General features: G+C 62.4%; 1 protein-coding gene across 7 annotated transcripts in view; it reads right to left on the bottom strand.

Annotated features, from left to right (window-relative positions):
* Positions 1-5,378: 5,378 nt before the first annotated feature.
* Positions 5,379-24,102, bottom strand: part of TOM1L2 (target of myb1 like 2 membrane trafficking protein) — an 83,083-nt gene continuing 64,359 nt past the window's right edge. For 2 of the 7 annotated variants that reach the window (XM_033422683.2, XM_049701991.1), the window contains 7 exons: positions 23,135-23,268; positions 21,182-21,230; positions 20,758-20,881; positions 19,282-19,399; positions 17,884-17,959; positions 15,799-15,864; positions 9,737-11,312 (listed from right to left, as the gene is read on the bottom strand). In XM_033422683.2, the coding sequence (XP_033278574.1) occupies positions 10,995-11,312; positions 15,799-15,864; positions 17,884-17,959; positions 19,282-19,399; positions 20,758-20,881; positions 21,182-21,230; positions 23,135-23,268 (885 nt within the window). In that variant the 3' untranslated portion in view covers positions 9,737-10,994. Of the gene's footprint in view, positions 9,038-9,676; positions 9,714-9,736; positions 11,313-15,798; positions 15,889-17,883; positions 17,960-19,281; positions 19,400-20,757; positions 20,882-21,181; positions 21,231-23,134; positions 23,269-24,102 lie in introns of those variants that run through there. The other 5 variants (XM_049701990.1, XM_033422690.2, XM_004266774.4 and 2 more) reach the window with 5 other exon arrangements.

Genomic DNA, 24,102 nt, shown 5'->3' with positions numbered 1-24,102 from the left:
TCTGCGGGGTGGGCGGGGGCGGGGAGGAGCCTTGCGGGGAGCCCCGCCCCCGGTGGACGGTCCCGCCCCACCTGGAGAGCGCGGGGCCGGCTCGGGTCTGGCCTGCACACCTACCCGGCCGGCCCCTCCATCCAAGTGACGACTGCTGCGGGGCTTCGGCAGGCCCTGGCCTCTCCAGCACCAAGCAAGGGGGCCGAGTGGAAGACCCGGACTGGGTCCGTCTCAGGTCTCTGGACTTGGGGAGGGAGGTGACCCGACAAACACTGTTCCGAGAGTTGGGTCTTTAGGAGACAGACCCGTCCAAGACCTGCTGTGTGGCCTCGGGCCAGGCAGCGGGCCCCACTCTGTGCCTCATTTACCTCAGCTGCAACGGGACTTGATGATGCCTCCGCATAGGTGGCCCGGACGTTAGTGACCATGGCTGGCTGGGCCTGTGAGATGAGCCTGACCCTCCTCAGTGTCCAGATCAGATGGGCCTCTTGAAGAGCCTGGAAGAGGCTGGAATTTCCCACCCTGACTTAATCTGGTTTGCTCCCAGATGCAGCTGTGGGAATGACAGAAGGGTTGGCCTCCACACCCAGGAGGACAGGAAGAGCCACAGAGTTCAGGAGCTAACCTGCACAAGGCCACACAGCTACTTGGGGCGGCAACAGGGCTGGGCCCCAAGGCCATCTGACTCCCATCTCCCATCCAGCTGATCCTAGGGAGAGACTCACATCTCGGTGTCTGTCCCTAGGAGCAGCTGGGATGAAGGAGCAGACTGTGCTTTAGACCTGGGCCACCTTGCCCTGGATCATGACAGGCTGGGGCCAGGTCAGAGGAGGCAACTAGGCTGGGGAGAGGGCTGGACCCTGGACCCTGCGTCCTGTGGATTGGAGGCAGAGATAGGTGGCAAGGGAGGGGTCTAATGAGGTGGATTGAGATAAACCAGAACTAACATCAGGTACTGAAAGTGGGAAAGCAGTGAGCTCCCTGTCCCTGGAGGTATGCAAGCAGAGAGGCACCCTTGGTAGGGGCAGCCAAGGAGACTTATCAAAGGCCTGGATCCCCAGGCCTCCCTAGCCCCCTGCCTCAGTGGATCCAGCCATCCCGAGTACTGCTTTGCTCAGGCTCCAGATATAGCCTGTCTGGCCACACCCTCTGACAGAGTGAAATTAGTGGCGCACTTTGGAAGGGGGTTGCCCAGGCCAAGAGAGCCCTTGGAGGCCCAAGTCCCTGAGGCTCAGCCCGGACACGCAGGGCTCTTTGTTCCCCTCCCGGAAGTGGCTGCTGTGGAAAATTACCCAGAACAGGGGTGGCCAGGACCCGGGGGCCTCCAAACCACATCTGTTCCCCAAGTGGCCCTGCTCAAAGACACCCCCCCCCACTCAGGGCCTGGCCCTCCGGATGAACTTCTGCTGGGGAACAGAGGGATCCCCTTTCTCAGCCCCCTGCATCCTGACGCCATAGACCCCTCCACCCCCCAAGTAGGAGCCAAGCACCCAGGGGGCCTTGGGAATCTGGTGGCTTCCCTGAAAATTCCAACAGCTCCTCCCGGGGAGAGGAGGGGGTGCTAAGTGAAGACTGAAGACCACCTTCTCAGAGTCAGGAAGCAGGTCAGGATTTTTGCCCACTTGCTGTGTGACCTGGAACCATTTACTTCACCTTTCTGAGTCTCTGTAAAATAAGAACACCCCTTCCTGCTGTGGGAAGGTGTATTGGAGTCACGGTCACGACAGACCTGCCTGACTGTCCTTTAGACGCGTTTACCGCATATGTAAAGAGCACACTCAGTCAATATGCACACAGAACTGCAGCAGCTCAGGAGAGAAGGTGAGGCAAGGCCCACGGAGACCTGCAGCCTGGACTCGAGCCGCCAGTTGCAGTGAAGCCTGGCTGAAGCCTCCTGTAGGGTCCAGTCGTGGGAGGGGGTAAGGATCTGCCACCAAATAGACCACACTTCGCTGCGCAGCCTGAGACCAGCCGGGCAAGCGTCCAGGGGAGGGCTGGGAAAGCAGGCTGGGGCTGCGGCTCTTTGGGGAACCTGCTCCTCTGCGAGCCCCTACCCCGACCCTCCTGGGGGCTCTGCGCTCGCACCGCGCCGCATGCCGGGGCTGCGCGCGTCCGCGTTAACTCCTTACTCCCCGGTAGGACGGCATCCCATTTCACAGGTGAGGAGAGCGAGGCCGCGGGGACGCGCGCCGGGAGCGCCGGGGGCGCCGGCCGGACGAGCCCCGCCCCGGCCCGCGGCGCAGCCAATGGGCGCGCGGCCTCGGGTGGGGTGACGCGGCGTCAGCGCCCGGCTCCCGGCGGCCGGGTCACGTGCGCCGCCTGACCGACCCGGGCGCCCCGCCCCGCCCTGTGGCCCGGCCCGGCCCAGAGCCGGCGTCCCGCCCGGTCCCCGGTCCGCGGCCCACCCGGCCCCGTGTGCCAGCTGTGAGGCCGGGCTCACTTCTGCCCTGGGCGTCCGAGAGGCGCAGGGGCATCTTCTGTGGGTTCAGAGCCGTTTGGGCAGGTGTCCAGCGCGGGCAGGGCCAAGCCATGTCCTCGCTGCCCGAGCTCAGGGATGGGTGGCGGGGCAGGCACGGGAGTTGCCAGGGCTGCCGGCACTGGGCGTAGCTTCACAGGCTACCGAGACCCCTCCCCACTCCTGGAGCCCCCTTGCCACCCACCTGCCCGTTTGTCCTTCATTCTGCAGCAGCCGAGCTGGGACCTGCCCAGCCGTGGCCGAGGCTGCACAGAGCCAGCAGGGAGCCTTGGGTTCCCCCCACCCCCGCATCAGACATAATGGAACCACATGGCCCTTGACATGGATGATTCTGGTCCTAGATGACCTTGTGTTCTCATGCCAGCTTGCCCTCTACTGTGCGCTGTGCAAGTCATTTCTAGCTCTCTCTGAGCCTCTCTGGCAGTAAACCCTCCACAGAAGAGCTGCTTGAACCCCGAGGTCTGCAGCACAGTGAGGGGTGGGCCTTACAGACATGGAGAGTGAGGCATCAGCTGACACCCATGGGCCACGTCCAAGTATACACGGGTTCTGATTTTGAGTCCACTGTCAAATGTACATTTCATCTGAAGGCTGGATCCCTGGCTTTTCTTGAAAAATGGGACAATCTGGCAACAGCAGACTACAATGGCCTGTGAGCTTCCCCAGTCCCCTCCATCCCTGGGGTCCACCCAGGCAGGGCCCTGGAGGCATTGGGTTAACTAACCACGACCCCATTTCTCATCATCCAGAGCTCAGGGACCTGCCCCAGGCCTGCAGCCCCAGGCGGGGGTGGGGAGGGAATGGCACGTCCCATGGACTCCCTGGTGCTGAGGGCCTGGACCCCCTGCACAGACCCTCTGAAGTCCACCCAGCAAGAGCTGGCAGGGGCTCCTCTGCAGCAAACGGTATTTCTGGGTGAGTCGTGCCTGTTCAAGTCCTCTTGTCTGCCCACCCAGCCCCTCAGGACCCCAAAGAGAACCTTTCCTTGCAAGAGGGGTGGTTGTAGAAAGACTACACAGGGGACATGCCTTCCATTCACAGGGATGGGGGCCCACACTTCAGAAGCCGCTCCCAGACTCCCCGGGCGCAGGGCCTCTCTCTCACTCCAACTGAGGCCCACCTGAGCTGGCGGAGGTCTGAACGTGGCCCCAGTCTCCTATCAGCAGGCATGGCAGCCCCCTCCTGAGCTGCCCTCCCAGAAGGCCTGGTGTGGGGGGCAGGGGGCGGTTCCCTTGCTGGCCATGGCGACGGAGACAGTGCTCTCCCTGCCCGCTCCTCCGCAGCCCTGGTCTGGGAGGTCCAAGGGCTGAGCTTGAGGGGGTTCTGCTGCTGATCCCAGGCAAAACGTCCGGGCCTCGGTCTTGTCACCTGCATGAGACGCGGGCAGATGTCTCCGCATTTATTCCAGGCTCACCTGGGGGCTTGATGAGTCCATCCCACTTGAGATGCATCCTTGAACCCTGGGAGGTGAAGGGATTAAAGGGCTCCCCACCTCCCCTAAGCCACCTGGAGAAGGCATAGGCCCCCCACGGCCCCTGAGCCTCAGGGAGAGGCCTGCTTCCCAGAGGACCACTGCCTGCAGCAGTGCCCAGCTCCCAGCACAGGAGAGGAGACGCGAACCCTTTTTAAAAGGGATAGGGGGCTGAGGGGGGTAACTGCTAAAGAGTAGGGGGTTCTTTTGGGGGTGATGAAGATGGTCTAAAATTGTGGTGAGGGTCGCACAACTCTGAATGTGCTAAAAACTACCTGATCATACTTTATTATTTTATTTTTTTTATAAATTTATTCATTTTTGGCTGCGTTGGGCCTTCGCTGCTGCATGTGGGCTTTTCTCTGGTTGTGGCGAGCGGGGGCGGGCTACTCTTCGTTGCAGTGCACGGGCTTCTCATGGCGGTGGCTTCTCTTATTTATTTATTTATTTATTTATTGGCTGCGTTGGGTCTTCGTTGGTGCACGCAGGCTTTTCTCTGGTTGTGGCGAGCAGGGGGCTACTCTGCTGCGGTGCGCGGGCTTCTCATGGCGGTGGCTTTTCTATTTTATTTTATTTTATTAATTAATTTATTTATTTACTGGCTGCGTTGGGTTTTCATTGCTGCACGCGGGCTTTTCTCTGGTTGTGGCGAGTGGGGGCTACTCTTTGTTGCGGTGTGCGGGCTTCTCATGGCGATGGCTTCTCTTGTTGCAGAGCACGGGCGCTAGGTGCAAGGGCTTCAGTAGTTGTGACACGTGGGCTCAGTAGTTGTGGCTTGTGGGCTCAGCAGTTGTGGCACGAGGGCTTCAGTAGTTGTGGCACACAGACTCAGTAGTTGCAGCTCACGGGCTCTAGAGCGCAGGCTCAGTAGTTGTGGCGCACGGGCTTCGTTGCTCCGCGGCATGTGGAATCTTCCCGGACCAGGGCTCCAACCCGTGTCCCCTGCATTGGCAGGCAGATTCTTAATCACTGTGCCACCAGGGAAGTCCCTAATCATACACTTTAAATGGGTGAAGCTGTCCCAGAAAAGGGGAGGAGTGGCTCTCCAATCCAGCAGCCAGCCACGCTCGGGGAGCCCAGCGGAGGGCGCTGAGGAGGTGGCTCAGGCCTGGATGCTCCTGGGACCCAGTAAGAGATGGAGGAAGAACCCCGGCCCCTGGTCTGAGCTGTCAGGCAGGCTGTGGCGGGTTTACAGCCGCTCCAACCGAAAGCCCCAAAGCAGGCGGTGCCCCAGGGTGGCCAAGCAGGGACAGGCAAGGGGTGGGAGGGGCCTTCCAGGGTAGGGGCTGCTCGAGGCCCGGGGCCGAGTGTGGTGGCGAGCTTCCCTGCCTGCTCCCTCCAGCAGGGCCCACTCCGCCGCTGCCTAGAGAAAGCAGGTGGTCGGATCTGGCTGGCCCTCCGGACAGTCACCGCCGACTTGACAGAGATCACACAGCAACAGTCTGTTTATTGTGGAGTATTTTACATGCAAGATCCCAAACTAGACAGACATGTCTGGAAGGAGAGCCAGTGGGTGGACAGACGCTCTGGTGTCGCTGACTCCCCTCTAGACGGACCGCCAGGCTGGGGGACGCCGGACCACAAACCTGAGAACCCTCACAAGTCAAGTGCAAACTCGAGGAAATAAATATCCCCCCCACCCCCCCCTTCCTCCAGGAGTGCCTGGAGAGACGCAGCGAGACTCCGGGATTGACAGCTGTTCCCAGGGTGCCCCAGGGACAGCACGGGCTGCAGCAGGGCACTGGGAGAGGCGGGGGCCCCCGGGCGTCTTCTGGGTGCACACGCTCAGCCCGGGTGGTGAAGCCGGCTCTGCCCAGGTCGGGGACGGGGGAGGGGCCCGGACCTGGCGGCAGCCAGTGCAAAGCACCGCCGCCCTCCACGGTGCTTCCCCTTCGCCAGCCCACAGCCCCCTCGGACCCTCCGGAAGGCTGGGCTGGACTGAGTTAGAAGCGTGCGGAGGCAAGCGGGGCTGTGGCAGCAGGAAGGGACGGGAAGAGCCGAGTCTGGGCGCCTGCTGCCACCAGTCCCCTCTCCCCACTGGGGCCTTGAGGGAAGGCCCAGGCCTCACGCCTCCCCAGGCCCCTTGCCCTGGACCCTGGGTAAGGAGGGGGAGGGCAGCGAGCCAAGGCAGCGTGGCCCAGGGCAGACAGCACGGTCGCTCACACTGAGGGGGCTGACAGAGAGACAGGAGGACAGACGGCCACCTTGCCCTCTGGCCCGGCCAGCAACGAGCTGCTGCAGCTCTGCGGCCCTTGTCCCGCGCGTGCTGATAAGCCAGTTGCTCACGTGTCCCCTGGGCCAGTCGGCCTGCACGGTGCCTGGGGGTCCCGGGCAGAGGCTGCTCTGGGGCAGGCTGGCCAAAGGCCCGCCGGTGCCCGGGTCGCACTGCACTTAGTGCCATTAGCTGCTGCCCACTGGCCAGAAAGGCAGGAGCAGAGGGTTAGTTTTCACATCTCAGCACACAACACAGAAAAGGTTACACACATCCCCAAGAAAATATCTTGACAAAATAAATATTTTAACCTATAATCAGGTATAATTAGTGCTTATAAGGAATCCCAGCAATAATGTAGTGTAATTAAGTACATACTGTATCTGTGATGTCTAACACTGGTGGAGAGGCTGCTGGCTCGGGGGGTCCCACTCCCCAGGGCGGAAGGCTCTGGCCAGCTTCCCTTCCCGAGCGCCGTGCCCCCCAGGCGGAAGGGAGCCAGTGGGAGGGGCCCAGGGCGCCTAGGGCTCAGGACAGGAAGGGTAGAGCAGCACCGCCCCGGGCACCTGCTTCCCAGGCCGGCCTACGGCTGGGGCAGCCTGCTGTGACCTGATGGGTGAGCAGAGGGTCAGCTCCAGCTGGGACGGCCAGCGAGGCCACCACCACCCGCCGCCCCGGCGGCCCCACCTCTCTCAGCTGTGCCTGGCTGAGCAGCTGGGGCTGGGGGGCGGCTTTGCGGGGCCTCCCTGGGCAGGTACGTCTCCACTTCACCCTCCATCGGGAGACCCCTGGGCTCCCTGCTTCGCCGGGTGGAAGGCCGGCTCCTCCCTCAGCGGACGCTGGGCCTGGCTGCTGCAGCTCCCGTTGGACTGGCCACCCGAGGCCCACTGTCCCCCGCCCCCACACAGACATGCTCCCCAGGCTGCGCCCAAGGCCCGGGGATACCAGCTAGGGTCGCCAGGGACAACCAGGCCACCCAGCCACCTTCTGTGCAGCTCAAGTCGGCCAACTTCACACGCTCAGCATCCACGCCGGCCTCGGGGCCTCGCCCTTGGAAACGCCGAGGAGAGGGGTGCAGCTGTCTGAGGGTCGGGGCTGGGCGGGGTGCAGGCAGGCTGGCCCAGCTCTGTGGTGGGGACTTCCTGAGAGCCCTCTGAGGAACTGGAGTGTGACAGCCCCAGCCGGACCCCAGGCCTCCTCTCCAGAGGAAGCTGCAGGGTGCCAAGCTGGGTGAGGGTGCCAGGCTGGGTGTGGGTCCCAGACGGGCAGCACCCCGCTTTCCCCCACACCTGCTCCTGCTGGTGCCCCGCACAGCCCTCCAGCCCCGTCCTAAACGCTCCCGCTGGAGCCCACGGCAGCACTGATCCCGGCCTGTGTCAGGCCCAGCCTCTTCTCCCTGCTTGGGCTGCCAGGTGGGAAGGGCTGACCACACCACGGGCCAGGCCCACCAGGTGGCCCTGCCAGGCCTTGCCCCGACGCCCAGGCCGCGCGTGCTGGAACGCTGATCTGGACCAGGGCTCACAGGCTGGTGGAAGCCGCGGCAGCAGTGTGTTCGCTCTTCTGGGCCACAGCACAGGGCGGCTCAGGCTGGACCGGGCTTGGGCCGAGCGGCTAGTGCCCTGCCCATGGCCCGAGATACCAGCAAGGACCCAAGACAGGAGTGGGTGTCACCAGCCCCTCCTAGGTTGGTTGGGCGCCGGGTCTGGGGTGGGAGGAGGTCAGGCTTCAGGACAGTCTGCAGGGAAGGCTGAGGCCCTGCCCAGTAGAGTGCAGGGGCCTTCGGCCACTGGGATCTCGCCTGGGATGCAACACCGCCTGCTGCTGGGCCCTGGAGGCGGAGGCGTGGAGGCTGCCGCAGACCAGGCCGAAGCACATTCACCAACGTGCAGAGCTCTCCCCAGCTGGCCAGAGCCAGCCCGCACTGTGCAGGCCCCCCCACAGGTGGGGCGGCCACAGGGCCCGTGGTGCACAGGGGCAGCTTGGAGACAGTAGAGTTATCTCTGCAAGAGCTGACCGGCCAGGGCTGCGAGCTGCCCTCCTGACAGCCCATGGCTCTGCCCACACCAGGAGCATGCAGGCCCGCGGGGGAGCCCTTGGTCCCAGGCTCGGCTGCTGAGCCAGCTTGGACGTGGGTCTGGGCGAGCAGCTGAGTATGAAGAAAGGGTCAAGCAGATGGCGGGTGAGAGACACCACCCGTGGGCATCCACAGAGCCTTCTAAGGTGCCGACACTCATCAGGCAGCAACGGTCCAGGAGGGCGACCAAGCCCGCAGGTGCAGACCTGCCCTCTCTGGGGCACAGGGGGTCACGGGAGGGCAGGAGAGGCCCGCTGAGCTGGGCAGGGGCACGCCGGGCAAGGGGCTGGGGCCTGAGCCCCTTCTCTGTGTGCAGGTGACCAGAGGAACCGCTCAGGACCAGACCCAAAGGGACTGCCCTGCCCGGTGCTGGACCAGCTGTGGGCTCTTCCTGGGAAGGAACAGGCAGAGGGAGCTGGTGGGCAGGAAGAGCAGAAGTTGAGGGGCTGTGGCTACAGCAACGCTGTCCCGCCGCCCACAGAGAGGGTGGCTAAAGCTGGTCCTGACTAGCGGGAGGCCTGGGAGCAAACACAGTGGCGTTTCCATGGAGACACAGCAGCGCAGGACCAGGTGAGGGCTGGGGATGGGAAGAGTGGCCAGTGCCTGGTGTGGATGGGGGGAGCTAGAGGTGACCTGCCGTGGGGGGGCCCAACCACAGGACAGCTCACAGGGCAAAGAGGGCGTCCTCCGACTGCTCCGGCTTCTTCCGGCTGGAGGGATTTGAGGCCGGGGCCGGAGCCTCCGCTGGGGGAGAGGGGAGGTTGGGAACCATTTCGGCAGCTTTGGCCCTTTCTTCAAGGAATTTATCGAACTCTACAACACAAAACAAGGCCGGCCGGGACTGGTAAGGGCTCAGCTGTATTGAGGCTCCAACAGCCACGCCCACCTGCTCCCCACAGAGCACCGCCCCCTTTCCTCCTCCGCCATCACCAGGGCAAGCGGGAAGCCTGCCACAAGCCGGCGGGGTGGGGGCGTGGGGGGCTGGGGGGTGCCAGTTAGGATTCCTGCCCCACCACTGACTTGGAGCTTTTCCATCATGCAGATCAGCATAGAAGGCAGGGCAGGGGGAGCTGGAGGGGAGAGTTCCTCCTTGAACTTGGCAGGGAAACCCCCCCCACACCCACCAAGCAGGGCTCTGTGCCTGCAGAGGGGCCCAGCTGTGCGGCCACAGGGTGCCAGGCCCAGGGGTTCCCTGCGTGCCCTGCTGACTGCATGGCATGTGTCTTGCTTCAGCTGCACTGAGCATCTGGCGGGGGCAAACTGGTCAGCAGTGCAGGCAACTGTGCCTACTGTTCACCAGCTGCAGCACCTCCCTCATCAGCACAAGGCCTGGGTGGGACACAGCCCAGGAGCCCGCAGGGGAGGCCCGCCCAGGCGGCATGGCGGAGGGCGGGGGGGCTCCCAGAGCCTGGGGCGGGCACAGCAGCAGCGGGTTGTGGGGGGCAGGCCTACCTTCGCTCGTGACGCCCTCCTCCAGGTCGTCGCCCTTCTGTGGGAGAGCAGAGAGAGGGCATTAGGACCCGCCCACCCTGCTGCCGCTCCCCGCCCTCGGCCACCCCAGGGCGGCACCCGAGCAAAACTTCCTACTTCCCGTCCCCCCAAGTTCTGTAAGAGCAAAGCACTGCTCTCGTCTTAATCACAGACGCAGAAACTTTGTTTTTAAAAAGTAAAAACAAAAATAGTAGGTTCTAGGTTTTGATCCCCCAGAAGGGTCAGAAAGCAAAAATTCTAAAAGGTGCAGGTTCGTTCTCCGGCTGAGCCGCGGGGCAGGCCTGCAGGGCGGCCAGGAGGAGGCTGCGCCTCAGGCAGCCAGGGCCCCGGGCACTCCTCCACTGGGCGTCCCCTCGCGGGCAGCCACAGGGCGCTGGGAGGTCACGGCCACGCCAGCAGCTGGGAACCGCGTGAGGCCTGGAAGCACGGGGCCGGACCCTGCGGCGCTCTGGCAGCGTCCTCCTGCGCCCCGATGCTGTCACTGGGGAGGCTCTGGGGGGTCAATTCTGTGCGGAACGTGGGGGCCACTGGGAACTCTGCACAGTGATGGGGAAGCAGACACGGCCCGGGCTTCCTTCCTGGCTCTGCCCCTGACCTGCTGCGCGGCTGGCTGGGAGGTCCCTGGCCCTCGAGCGCGGGTGCCCCCCGTGAGGTGGGGGCCCCAGCCTGCCTGCTCTGCGATGGGAGCTGTTGCTTTCCGGGCATTCCCTGGGAAAGGCGTAATGGGGGGGCCCCTCCTCCCCTGGCATGGCACCCGAGTCTCCGGGAAGCCCGGCTTTGGTGGGGGGGTTGGGGGCTGGCCCGGAGCGGCAGGAGGCCCGTCCTGGGGGCTGAGGTCTGCCGTCCTAGGTGGGGGGGTGTCCTGAGGGGAGGCAGCGAGAAGCAAGAACGAGTTGTCCTCAGGTCATGGGGAGAGTCCCACCAGCCATGACCATGGACAAACACCTCCCCTCCCAGGGTGCATTTCTTCACCAGCCCCGGGGGTGGGGGGCTGGGGGTGGTGGTGAGAGTGCTTGGCGGGGGGCAGCGGGGGACCAGCCAGCACAGCCCTCCCCTCTCGGACCGGCTGCCCTTGCCAGCTGCACGATGTCCTAACCTTCCTGCCCATCTCTGGGGATAAAGACAATGGTCCCTGGAACCATTAAATCCAAGATACCAGGAGATGCTGGGGAAGGGGGATGAGAGTGAATTAAAAAACAAACACCAACTCATGTCTGTGTAAATTTCACAATTAAAAGAAAAAAATGAAAACCAAAAAAAAAATAAATAAAAATATAAATTAAAAAGCGTACAAAAACCCCAAACCAAAAGAACCCAAGCACACACACACCTGAAACCGCAGTAACTGGGAAAAGTCAGTGTGCGTCTTGGGGGCGGCGTGGCCCGCCGAGCAGGTGCGGACCCTGGGGGGCGCCTGCCCAGCCTCCCCTCCTCCACCTCCCCAGGGAGCGGCCCCGCGCCGGCCCCCAGGCCTCCTGTCCTCAGAGGCGCCTGGGCCTCGCCACTCCCCACACGAGATAGAAAAGTCGAGTCTCACCAGGTCGGTCCTGAGCCACACCTCAATGTCGTCCATGACAGACGGCTGCACCACGGGGATCTATGGAAGCGGCAGGCAGCGGCCAGGCAGCCCGCGGCCAGGCAGGGGAGACAGAACAGCGGACACGTCAACCCAAGCAGCCCGACGGAGCCAGACGTACACAGAGCAGAACACGTTGGCGCAGCAGGCGGGCGGGCACGCAGGCAGCCACGTGGGAAACGGCAGGTGAGGGAAGCAGCAGCTCTAGGAAGCAGGGCTAGCGACGGGACGGGACGGGACGCGGTGGGGAGGGAGGCGCAGTACGCGTTCTTCAGTGGATAACTTTTTGACTAGCGTGTCTGCCTCTCAGCCCTGGGGCGCCGGCCTGCAGGCCGGTGTGGAGCCCCTCCGCCTGCGACAGTCCCGGCCCCGACAGGACGGGGAGGCCATGTGGCCGTCCGCCCAGGGCGGGGCAGGGGGCAGGTGGTCCAGGCTCGCTCACTGAAAGGATGGTGTCCTGGGGCATTTCTGAGTGGGAAGGGCACCCAGGCCTGGGTGTGGCCTGGCCCACAGCAGCCCCGCACATTCCTCCACCAGCAGACACAGGCCAAAGCAAGGGCTTTGAGGACAAAAGGGACCGCAGGCTTTGGTTGTCTTTGTGTCCCTTTGGTGGAAAAATCAGGAAGCGGCCTGAATGCCGCAGCCTCCTCCCATCCCACCCTTTCCTCCCAGCTTCCAATGGCTGTCTGTGGCCCCAGCAACAAAGAAAAGAAGTGCAACTGAAAGCAGGGGAGTCGGGGGGGGGGACGGGGGGAGCAGGGGAGCGGTTGGGAAGGGGGACCAGGGTCCCGAGCAAAGGAGGGCACCCCTCTGGTGCCTGGGCCCTGTCCACGCCTGGGCCACCCATGCCAAGGGCCTGAAAATCTATCTGGCTAGAAATACTTAAGCTGCTGTCAGACATAATCAAATGATCGTATGATAAGAAGGAAAAGGAACCTTTAACCCCTTCGAAGCCACGTTAATGAAATGTTGGCTCCCAGACTAGATAAACGAGAGGATGGCCCTTGACCGAGGTGACCTGCATCCTCACCTTGGCTGGGTCTGGGAGGTACCTCCTAGAACTCACTCACAAGCTCGCTATTTCTAGAAAAACTGCGGGCACTGTGTCTGTAGCTGGGTTCGCCCCAACGTCACACAGCCGGGCCGGCAGACCCTCCTCTGGCTTCCACATGTGTCTCAGAGCGGCTCAGGCCAACCTCGATCAGATGAGGGAGATTCTGCCTATGTTGCCATTTAATTTCTTTGACCTACTGGGGACTTAAGAATGTTGAAATGAAAAAATACCAAGGAGTTCAAACCACCCTGAAATGACTCATGGTGACAAGGAACACATGGTCCTCCCTCCGGGCAGGACGCCAAGGGGCTGCTGGCAGCACCTGGAGCCGACTTCCCTCCCCACGGAGCAGGGACCAGCGGCGTCCAGGGTGCGACCGGCCAGTCTTACGCCTGCTGACGGGGCTTCTGCCCGACACGTTCCCATGACAGGAGATGCCAATTTTCGTTATCATGATGCTTCTAAGCCAGGACGCCCAGCCTCGGGGAGGACTCGTGCCACACCGCCAAATCCCCAGGACCAAGCGTGGGAAGTCAGTGTGTCTCCAGGGAGAAACCCGCCAACCCACCAGCCTCGGCCCGCCCAGGAGGAGTGGGGATTCCTCGGGTCGCAAAGCTTGAAAAAAGACATTAAGTTGTCATGCGCCTTAGGCCTTCAGGTTTTGCTCGTAACTTTTTTGTTACTGTTCAGAATTGGTCCCTCGGGGGCAGGGATAGCGCCTCAGTTTTCTCCTCTGGACCGATCTTGAGAGCCAGCACGCTCAGAAAATAAACACTGACACATGAGAAGCTCCTCACCCCTCAAAACAAGCCTGCCACCCACAAGTCAGGGGTGGACTTGCTCCCTTCCAGGAGCTCCCCACCTCCGGGGCCCCAAGAAGCCCCAGGTCTGGGGCCTCAGCCTCGTCTGTGAAATGGGGCGACGTCTTCCGCCACTCACGACCCCAGAGCCCTTCAGTTCTAGTCGGGTGCTTCCGTTTCTAACTCAGAAACCCAGGGATGCCGGAGCCGTGGGGCCTGAGCCCTGACTGAGAGGCGCTGGCCGAGGGCATGCATCACGTGGAGTTGGGTGTGGGTGACAGGATAGCTCACGTGACGGGGGGATGGGCCGCCCTGCCAGGCTGGATGCAGCCTGGGCTCACGAGCCGCCTGCCTGGGAATCGATGGGGGAGCACGGCGCCAGGAGCGCGGCAAAGCTGCCCCAAAACCAGGTGCTTCAGACACAGTAGACACTTGCGCTGCCCTGCAAACAGGAGCTGCTCTGTCACCGCTCCAGCTGCGGGCACATCCCCAGGCCAGAGAGGCCTCAGCGTTCTCACCCTGAGCGACCTGGGCTCTCACACGCCCTGGGGTGAGCACCTCCCGGGCAAGGGGGCTGCCAGAGTGTGAGTTGGAGGAAGGAGACAGAAAGGGAAACAGATGCAACGAGAAAAAAATAAAGGGAGCGCGTGTGGGTACACCCTTGGATACAGACCGGCCGCCCAAACTCCCTAGCTCCGAGGATGGCCGGACGGGGCTGGCTGGCTGAGGCGCTGGATGCGGAGGGCAGCCGTGGACGTGGCAGGGGTGGGCCAGCCTGGGCTCAGACGGGCAGCCCTGCGTGTGGGCGGGAGGGTCACCGGCTCAAAGGGGAAAGGCACTGCCCGGTCTGCGTAGGGGGCCCCGCCCCAAGCCTGGGCCTGGGCAGCGGCAGACTTTTCTCTAACCTCTTTGGGTTCCTGCTGCGACTCCTACTCTTTCACCTATCCTGGCTGCACCCTGCGTGTGGGTGACAGGCCTCCGACTGCCGCCGGGAGAGGCAAGAGCACCGCCGTCCCCGGGCAGGCTGCTCGAGAAGGTTCTTGGGGCTCTCCTCCACGGTAACGGACCTGGTGCTGGACCTGGATGCCCGACACGCCTCCCCGCAAGGAAACCAGCACCACTTCCAACGCGGCCGGACCAAGTGCTGCGCTCGGGTGCAATGCTTCCAGGGGCTCTTGCCCCCCGACAGTCCTCCTGCCACCTCCCCAACCTGAGGCTCAGTCTACAGGCCCTTTGGTCTCGCTCAATAGTACAAAAAGTTTCCAAGTAAAGAATTTGTACTTGGCAGGTTTGGAAAGACTCAGGGTTTCTATGCTATGGGAAATGAGGCAAAGCAATTAATATACGCTGTTTAAAAGAAAACAAAACAAAACACTGCAGTCGGGCAGGTGAGACACAGGGTTAGCTGTTAGTCGGGCTTGTTTCTGAAGTCGGAGACTGGAGCTCTAGGTGGGGCCGGGCAGGGGTGGGTGCCACCACCGGCTACCAAGCCACACGCGGGGCGGCTGTGTGGGCAGTATCATTTTTTGCAGGACTAATAGGCACAAGGACACACAGCTGGATCCTCCCAATTTGGACAGTGGAGTGGACGTGGTCTCCAGGAGTGCTGCTCTAAGGCCACCCGCACGTGTGGGCCAGAGCCCCTGCTTGTCCCCACAGAAGCAAACAAGGGGCCGGGCTAGCCCATGTCCCTAAGAAGGGCCTCGGGGGCTGGTGCAGCAAGCAGGACGGGCTGCCGGCAGGTGGAGGGAGACGGCCCCCCGAGCGCGGCTGTGCTGGGTCGCCAGCTCCCAGCTGGGCGGGCAGACAGCCTGGCCCCCGGCTCTCACAGCCCTTTGGCCCGTGTCCTCGAGAGCTAGTCACACTTGCTTAGCAGGTGACCCTGTGCTGCCCGCAGGCTCGGGCATGCTGGCCCAGCCTGAAGAGCCCTCCCCGGGCCCCAGGCTGGCCCGGCCCCAAGGGGTCAGTTCGGCTTCCTCCCGGTGTGTCTAGGTCTCCCGCTCAGGCTCCACCATGCACAGACCCCGGTCTCAGAGGTGAAATCGTCCCTGCACCGCAGGCAGCCTGCAGCAAGTGACCTCTCTGTGCACAGACTCGGGGCCACCTGATCACGAGGCAGGAGGGATCCTGCCGGGTCTTGGAGCCATGGACACCCTACTTCCTGAGGCTGACTGCGTGTATGATCCCCACATCTTCTTATTCCGTTCCAGTAGCGTTTGTGTTTCTTTAGGAGGTCTCAGATCCTTCCGGGGGCACAGTGGGCACAAACAATTACAGGACGAAACCCCATCGGCCTAGACTGCCACATTCACAGGCTGGGCGGCGTTCTCTGCCCAGTCAGATGCTTTGAGCCTGTCCTCTCAGAAACATCCCCTCCCAAGCAGAGGCCACAGTAACTTGTGCTCATCCTGGAAAAGTGAATACTGCCCAGAGCTCCAGAAACGGTAGAAGGAGGGAAAGGGCCCTCCCCTCACTCCTGCAAACGCCCGGACCTCCACAGAAAACCAGAGATGGAGTTTCTGGGGCTGGAAGTCTGCAGCTTAAGGAGACAGACAGGAGGGGAAGACTGGGCACCCGCGAGAAGACAGAGGGAAGCGCCGAGGGTGGTGGTGGTGGGGGGACAAGGGGCTCAGCGCGGCTGGTGACCTCTCACCATTCCTTGGGCTATGAGCCAGCTGTCTATGGGCTCCAGGTCAGAGTCCCCACCTTTACCTCTCTTCTGGGCCGAGGACAGAAAAGTCCCAGAAAGGAAAGTCACAGCAAGACCCGTGGTAAAGAAGCCAATAGCACATGTCATGGAAACAGAAAAGCCACTGTCAGAGCTGGTGCCCCGTCACCTGAGGAGCTGGGACCCAGCGGCCCACCCCCCAAACATGCCCTTACCTCCTGGATAAAAGAAGAGGCGTTTAGTAACAGGCACCCCAAGAGGGTAACACGCACTTGAACCCCTGTTCCCACGCCCCTGGGGCCGCAGAAGGCCGGCCGGGGCTGCCCTCCGCCTAGGCTCTCAGGGTCACTGAGGGGTGGCTTCACAGAACCAGCTTTTGCACAATCATCTCTACTTTCGTTATCTTTTTCCTCCTCAGTTACCTGCGGCGTTCTTTTTCCAAACTCTGAATGTGAATGATGAATTTGGGGATATTGCCTTTTCTAAGTGATGAAAGTATTTAAAGTTAGAACTACTGGTGTGGCTGTACCGTGAAGGTGTGGCTACACAGTTTTTTCTCCGTTACCGTGTTCTCAATTTCTCCCATGGCCCAGGTTTCATTTCCAGGGCAGCACTGTTTAGGATATGGAACACCATGACCCGAAGTACAGGCCTGAAGATGCATATAAGTGTGTGTGCACAGATACAAAGACACACCCACAGACAGGCGCGTGCACACACACACACACACACACACACACACACACACGGCCCACACGAACCCTGCTCCCTGCATCACCCCATCGAGCAGGGCACACGAGGAGCAGCCTGCCTGCTGCAGGTGGAAATGTTGAAAACAGGAGGCAGGCCAGGCACCCGGGGTGAAAGGCAGGGAGCTGGCTGCATTCCTGTGCTTGGACCCCGGGCACTGGCAGAGGCAGTGGCAGAAGGGCACTCCTGGCCTTGGCGGGGCAGGCCCTGGAGGCAGAGTGGAGAGCTGACCGGGCCGGCCTGGCCAGCTGGGCCAGGAGGATGGGCCGGCCTTACTGGCTCCCTGGTGCCCTGAGTTGGGGTGGGGGCCGTCCTCAGCAACAGGACCACTGGGCCACGGCACAGTCCCGGCCTCAGGGGTTCTGCGGGGGGCGGGGCACTGAGAGCCGCAGCCTGGGTGGCTCTTCTGCGCCCCCTGGTGGCTGGTGCAGAGGGACGCACGGCCCTCAACAAGCTGGCTGAGCCGGGAGGGACATGGGGACCAGGCTATGAGCTTTCTTGGGGACGCCAGGCCTCAGCACTGCCGCCTGCCCGGGCCACTTGGACAGGGGCTGCGGGAGGCCAAGGGCTGGTGTTTGGGAAGCCAGGCTCCCCTCCAGTGGACAGATGAGCGCTGCCCCTTTGTAGCCCGGGATGGGGCGGGCCAGGGGGCGGCTGTTCTGGGGCCACTGTCCCCCCAACGCCACCCCCCACACACACACACATTCATTCGCTCGTGGCCACACACATTTCTCAGGCGAGAAGGGAACCACCTCACGAGAAGCATGGAGGCACAAACCTTTTCCTTCCGGGCACTGCGATCTCCCAGAAATCACAGAAGCCCCTCCTTCACCTCCGAGCACCTCTGCCCTCAGCGCTGCTCCCCCACTCCAGCCCCCTCCCCAAGCCAGCCCCACCAGCCACCTTCTGAGGGCAGGCCTGCAGGGACAGGCCCAGGCCTCCACTTCCCTTCTGTCAGAGAGCCGCCCACCCCAGGGCACTGCAACCTTTGGGGAGAGACCCTCTCTGGCCACAGGAGCCCTGCGCCCTGAGAGCTTAGAGCCACCATGGGGGACAGCAGAGGCTCCCCATCAGACCCCACCGGGGTGCAGCCCCGCCCAAGGTGGCTCGCGGAGTGCCCTCCGCACATCTCTGCCTCTCTGGGCCTGTCTCCTCCTGGGTGTCCAGATATGGGCGTCCCCACGGGTGGGGGGCACTCAGGAGCTGACATGGCTCACCCCAGTCTGCCCTCCGCGCCGCCAGCTCTGCCTAACTCTCCAGCTGGCTTTACCAGACAGCCCTGCTTTTCCCCCAGGCAGAAAAACAGGGCGAGAGACCTACCACTTCGGGGTTCTGTTTCCGACCGTCTACCGCAGAAGCAATTACTCCGACGGCCTGGGGGTCCTCGTAGGTGGCCCTGGGGACGAAGCAGCACAAGCAGAGTGGTCACGGGGGACGGGGGGGTGGTGACCTGCAATCACCCTCCATCTTCGGCACCTTCCTCACGAGTACTCAGAGGCCTCGGCTTTAGGTCGTGGTCTGGCCGCAGCTGAAGCCAGGAGGCCTGGGTTCAAGCACAGCCCAGCCACTCGCTCCCTCTGGGTCTGGGACTCTGCACCACCTCCATTTCCCTCTGTTAAGTAACACTAGAGGCATCTGCAAAGCTCAAGGACAGGGTGCCAGAGGGCCCGGAACTGCTTAGAGGGAGAGGCTGGATACAAGCAAAGGGGTCACAATTCTCATTTTAAAAGCAGCGGCCTTGGCTTCCCTGCTGGCGCAGCGGTTAAGAATCCTCCTGCCAATGCAGAGAACATGGGTTCGAGTCCTGGTCCGGGAAGATCCCACATGCCGTGAAGCAACTAAGCCCGTGCGCCACAACTACTGAGCCTGCGCTCTAGAGCCTGCGAGCCACAGCTACTGAGCCTGCGCGCCTAGAGCCCGTGCTTCACAGCAAGAGAAGCACCGCAACGAGAAACCCGTGCACCGCAACGAAGAGTAGCCCCCGCTCGCTGCAACTAGAGAAAGTCCACGCACATCAACGAAGACCCAACACAGCCTAAATAAATAAATAAATAAAATAATATTAATAAAAAAGCAGCAGCCTCAGTGGCATCTGACAAGGAAGGTGGTCTCCCGGTCTGGGGTGAGGGTCTGTCACTCATTGCGGGGTTGTCTTCTTCTGCTCCCCGACTTCTTTTGCTGTATCCATTTTGAAAGCAGCTAAAAGGTGCCTGGGGCCCTGGGCTTCTGGTCAACCTGCTGAGTCCTGAGTACGGGACTCAAAGAGCTGGATGCGTCAAGATGCTGGGTCCCGGGGGAGGTGGTCAAAGGCTGAACAGAAAGCTCAAAGCAGGTTCCAGGGAGATGCAGGGGGCTGTGTGTTTTGGAATCAACTCCCCTAATTCCACAGGGCTCATCTTGGCCAAAGCCGCTGTCAGGAAAGACGCTGCTCGCACCCCAGGGGCGAGGAACCAACTCGGTGCCTGCCTGCCCCACCCTGTGCCCCCAGCTCCTCCTACAGATGAAGTTTCTGAGGCGGCAGCAGCGCGGGGGCAGGGAGAGCAGGGGAGCAGGTGGCAGGAACCCGCATGGCCGCCCGGCTCAGGGTGCTGGCCTCCACTCAACAGCTGTGTCTACTGCCAGGTCCCGGCAACCGAACCCCAGTGAATAAAAGGCCCCTTTGTGCTGGCCGCGGGCCCAGGCCAGGGTCTGAGAGCCCCCGGGAGGGTCCCCACATACGTCTTGCGCTGCTCAGCCGAGGAGCTCCCTCTGGTCTGGGCGAACATGTCAAAGCCGTCCCGGGGATGACACTGCTGGAGCGAGCTCAGGGTGCCACTGACGCTCTCCGCGCCCAGGTCTGTGCAACAGAACAGAGGAGGGGTGGGCGACAGCAAATGTGGGCCTGACCTTGGGAAGAAGTCACCTGGCGGGCTGAAGTCCTGCGGGGGCAGAAGGGAGCGAGGACAGCCCCCGAGCCCCCCAAGTCGCTCCTGAATGAGGGCGAGCAGCGAGCAGGCGGGCCGTGCAGGCTCCTGCCCGCACCAAGGCGCCCCTGGGAGCCGGTCACAGAGGCCACAGGCCAAGATCACTCATGTGACAAGTACTTCGTAGGCGCGCGCACGGCCAGAGCTCGACCCTGACTGGACCACAGTGACTCTGGCGCGGTTCCCGGCCTCAAGGGGGTACACAGAGTAGGCGGACAGACAGCAGCACAGAATTAGGTGGAGATATGGGCGGGGGACCGGAAACTGCTACAGGAGCGGGAGGGGGGCTGGGCGGCGGGCAGAGGGAGTGACGCGGGAAGGGTGCCGGCGGCGGAGAGACGAGGCTGCTGAAGAGGTCACACGCCGGCAAAGGAGTCGATGGGGAAACACTAGAGCTTTTTAAAGCAGGGGCAGCGGAATCCAATCTGAATTTTAGGTATTAAGCCTGGTGGCCACATGCTGGGTAGACTGAAGGCAGAGAAAGAGAAACAGTGGCTACGGATACGTGAGAGGTCGAGAAGCCACTACAGCAACTGCCAGGGCACTGAGTGAAAGCTTGATTCAACCAAAATGAGACGAAGGTACAAAGACAAATACTAAGGAAACAGGAGCGCAGGGTGGAAGATGGCATTTTGAGAGGGCCGTGCTGAGTGGTAATGTAACACTGTGACCTCCTCTGTCCCAGACTGGGCTCATCCAGCCCGGGTGGGACATCCAGCGTCACGGACACACATTAAACTGAACAAACTGCGAGAAAATGGCATCTTTTGTTTTAGGTTTCAGAGGATGGCGCACTCTCACTGATATTAGCGCAAGGAGAGCAAACCCCTTCCTGTTGACAAGCCCAGGGCAGACGTCACCGATCAGCCATGGACTCTTCCAAGCCCCGACGTGGCCTCAGCATCCTTCCTGGGCCCACGTGCCAAGCACCCAAGCAGCTGACACCTATTTGCCACCCTTGGCCTGGTTGACGTTGAGAAGGAAATCACTCCAGCCATAGAGAATAAGCCACGTACAACACAGCAGCCACCTTTCTTCAAAAAGCCAACAGCTTCCAGTCCCTTGGACCACCTCGCACCCCTGCTTTCCAAGCTGGGTTCAAACTCTAAGTTTAGGGAACAAGCCTTCAGCTGAAATGGCACAGCAGGACTCAGGCACACGCTGTCCCACGGGTCCCCCACAAGGCCGGCGCGGGGCGGGGGGGGGCGGGAGGCAGTTCCGGGACACTCACCCAAGCCCGCAAGCTGGGAGGAGAGGGAAGACGGGGGCACCGTGCCCCCCACGGTCGGGCTCACCACGGCTGGAGACCCCGGGCCCAGGTCGATGAGGTTGTCCTCTGTCACTTCGCTCAGCACCTGCTGGGCAGGAGGTGGGCTGAGCCCCGGCCCATGTGCTCGGCCCCGAGGGGAAAGCTGGCAGGCACCACCCAGGGTCCCGGGTGGGCTGTTGTGAGTTACCCCCTGCCCCTCCCCCATCTAAGGGACAGCGAGGTCCCAGGGGCTTCTTTGCCCCCTCCCGCCAGGGATGTGCCCTGCCGGCACCTCCTCAGAGCCCACCCACCAGAGCTTGCTCTCCCATCGCCCGGATATTTTAACCCCAGGAGACCCCAGGTTTCCCGGCCTCCAGAAAGGCGAGAATTCTGAAGGAATACTCACTCCATTACTGGCATTTTGAACGGATCGGCCTGACCTGTATCGTTCAAACCTAATGGGGAAAGGAAAGTGGAGTAAGGAGAGGGAGTGCCCGGGACACGGCATCGCGAAGCCCACTGGCCTGGGAAGCTCCCGGGGCCCGTGGGCCGGGAGGCCAGCAGAGACCCAGGCTCTGGGGAAGGAGAACCACCGGGCCCATTTGGGGGGCCAGGGAGTGGACAACCCCCAACACACAACTTCGCCCTTCCTGCTGCTGCATGGGGCTCCCCCGAGTGGGGATCAGCCTCCCAGCCTCCCCAAGGGCACTGCAGGTGCGGGCTAGCACATGCAGGAGGCCATCATAAGCACCCCCAGGGCCAGCCACCTTCCCTGGGGGCGCCCCAGATCCAGAGGAGAACAGCAGCCCCTCCCTGTTGGACAGCTCTGTGGCGGAGTGACGAGCTGAAGGGCTAACTTGCTAGGGGAAGGGGTGGGACCCAGGGCCAGGCGTGTGGAGCAGGAGGGCAGGCACAGGCCCCAGCAGCTGCGGGAGGGTCGGTGAGCCAGGGCCCCCGCCTGCTGGCCGCAGCCTGGCCGAGGACAGACTCTCCTCTCCAGCACCCAGGTCATTCTCTATCAGGTGGGGACCAGCATGGCAGCCCCAGACGCCACAGGCTAAGAGGCCGCCAAGAGACCTCTCCAGCTGGGGATCTGCTGAGATTCCCTGCTCCACACTGTTCTCCCCATGTGCTGGGGTCAGCCCCTGGTGAGCAGGGATCCCCGGGGGGACAACTGGTCAGGCCACCCGTGGGACGCAGTTTATCCTCGGTGGTCGACAAGGACAGAAATATGACCCCCCCTGAGGTTCTCCTGCGGGAGCACCTTCCCACGCCCTTGCTGACCGTCAGTCTTAGCAAAGGCTCTCTGGCCGGAAGGGCACCTCAGGGCTGCCGGCCCCGGGCTTTGCCTCTGGATCGCTGTCACCCTGTGCCAGAAAGGGCTGAGACGGGTTTAATAGGTGAAAAGCTCAGCCTGTTTACAGTGGAGACCCTGGCACCACAGGGCAGGAACCCGGGGCTCTGGGGCCGGGAGTTGAGGCCCCCGGCTCTGTTCCTGCGCTCCCGTGGCACAGGGGGCCCCAGACGGGCCCCCATTCCTCCTGTGGAGGGCTCGTCATCTGTCGGGTGGACACAGGGCCACCCACCGCTGCCACCGTGGTCGAAGCTGAGACACAGCCCAGAGCTGTGGCAACCCCAGCAAAATCACCCTCTAAGGCCCAGATGCGAGCATCTGTCACCCGGACCCTGCGTGATGCCAGGTCATCAGGCCACGAGTCAGCGGCCCGGGGCCCAGGCCTCATCCTTAGGAGCAGAAGGCTGGCCAGGCCAAGGCGCTTTCTGGGGCAGCCCCGTCAGAGCCACGGATGGGAGCCCGCTCGCCACTTCCCTGCTTGCTGAGCACTGCCTGGATCACTCACCTTTCTCCCTGAGGGACGGCTCTGGGAAGGCAAAAGAATATGCACGTTTGTTACCTCAAACCCGAAAATGATTTGGAAGAACGGAAATGCGTGTCTCTCCCAGCACTCACACCTGCCTGCTTCCGCGCCCCACACATGCTGGCGGTGGCAAAGGAAGGGAAAATCTCTCTTTCTCTTTTTTTAAAAATGGGCAAGAGGAAATCTTTTTTTCCCTGATAGAGATTTCTCCCCCTTAATCCTTTTCAGATTCAGAGGATCTTCAAAGGAGCAGGTGCAGGAGCGCAGGGTCCCCTAGCCCCATCCTCCCTCCTGGGCTGGGGTGACAGGGGCCAGCCCGAGGCTCATGAAGGGCAGCGCCTGACTCTGCGGCACGTTCCTGCTGCTGGCTCCCAGGAGAACAAGAAGCACTTCCCCGTCATGGGAACAGGTCAGCATCTCCGAGGAGTATTTTCCGCCTCTACTCTGCACGCCCCAACCCCCACCCCCGCGCCGGCTCCCACCTCTCGTATCGGAGGAAGACGTTGTTGAGGTCATCGTTGACGTGCAGCAGCTCCTCGGTGACCTCCTCGTTGCACACGCGGGAGATGAGCTCCACAACGCGCTGCTGCATGGCGCGGCAGGTCCTGTGCAGCTCCTGCGGACACAGGTCTGGCTACCGCGGGTGCCCCTTGTTCACACTCTACTTGCTTTGCAAATACATGTGCCAGTTCGTAAAGCCACACGGGCCCAGGCTTGTCCACAAAGCCGGGCGTGTGCGGGAGGCCAGGTGGACCCCCACCCCACCCACCAGGCGGCGCCTCTTGATGGACAAGCGTCCTAGCGCACACTCTGCTGTGCGCAGAGTACGGGTTTGCACAAACCGTCTGGAAAATCTAAAAACGTGATTCTCTGCAGTTGCTTGTTCTCTTCAACAGACCGTGCCAGACGCCACTCTACCACTTGGGACAGGACGCCCCAGCCTCTGTGTATCATCGTGCATCTCACCCGCCAAGACTCCCTGTGTGCTATGAACACGCCCTGAGCCCGCACTGCCGCCCCAGACTGCCTAGAGCGCCCTGGGCTCCCCTTCACCTCCAGTAGGTGCAGACTGGCTCCCAACCACCCCAGAGGGCGAACCCCCCCAGAGGAGGCTTCACGGAGGCGCCGCCAGCCCTCAGTAGGCTGCAGGGAGCATCTCAAGCACCTGGCACACACGCCCGAAGCACCAGTAGCACCCGCAGGGAGAGGCCAGGGCTGGATTCAATCTCCCCCCAGAGCCCAGTCCCTGCCGGGTGTGGCGGCCAAGGCAGCAGCAAGCAGCCCTGACCACCCGCTGTCCGGGGATCCAGCGCCCTGGGCTCCACCTGCTGTCCGGGGGTCCAGCGCCCTGGGCTCCACCCGCTGTCCGGGGGTCCAGCTCCCTGGGCTCCACCCGCTGTCCGGGGGTCCAGCGCCCTGGGCTCCACCCGCTGTCCGAGGGTCCAGCGCC

This window comes from Orcinus orca, chromosome 19 (assembly GCF_937001465.1).
Source record: "Orcinus orca chromosome 19, mOrcOrc1.1, whole genome shotgun sequence".
In the NCBI taxonomy this organism is placed as follows: domain Eukaryota; kingdom Metazoa; phylum Chordata; class Mammalia; order Artiodactyla; family Delphinidae; genus Orcinus; species Orcinus orca.
This window is presented reverse-complemented; position numbering and strand designations above follow the sequence as displayed.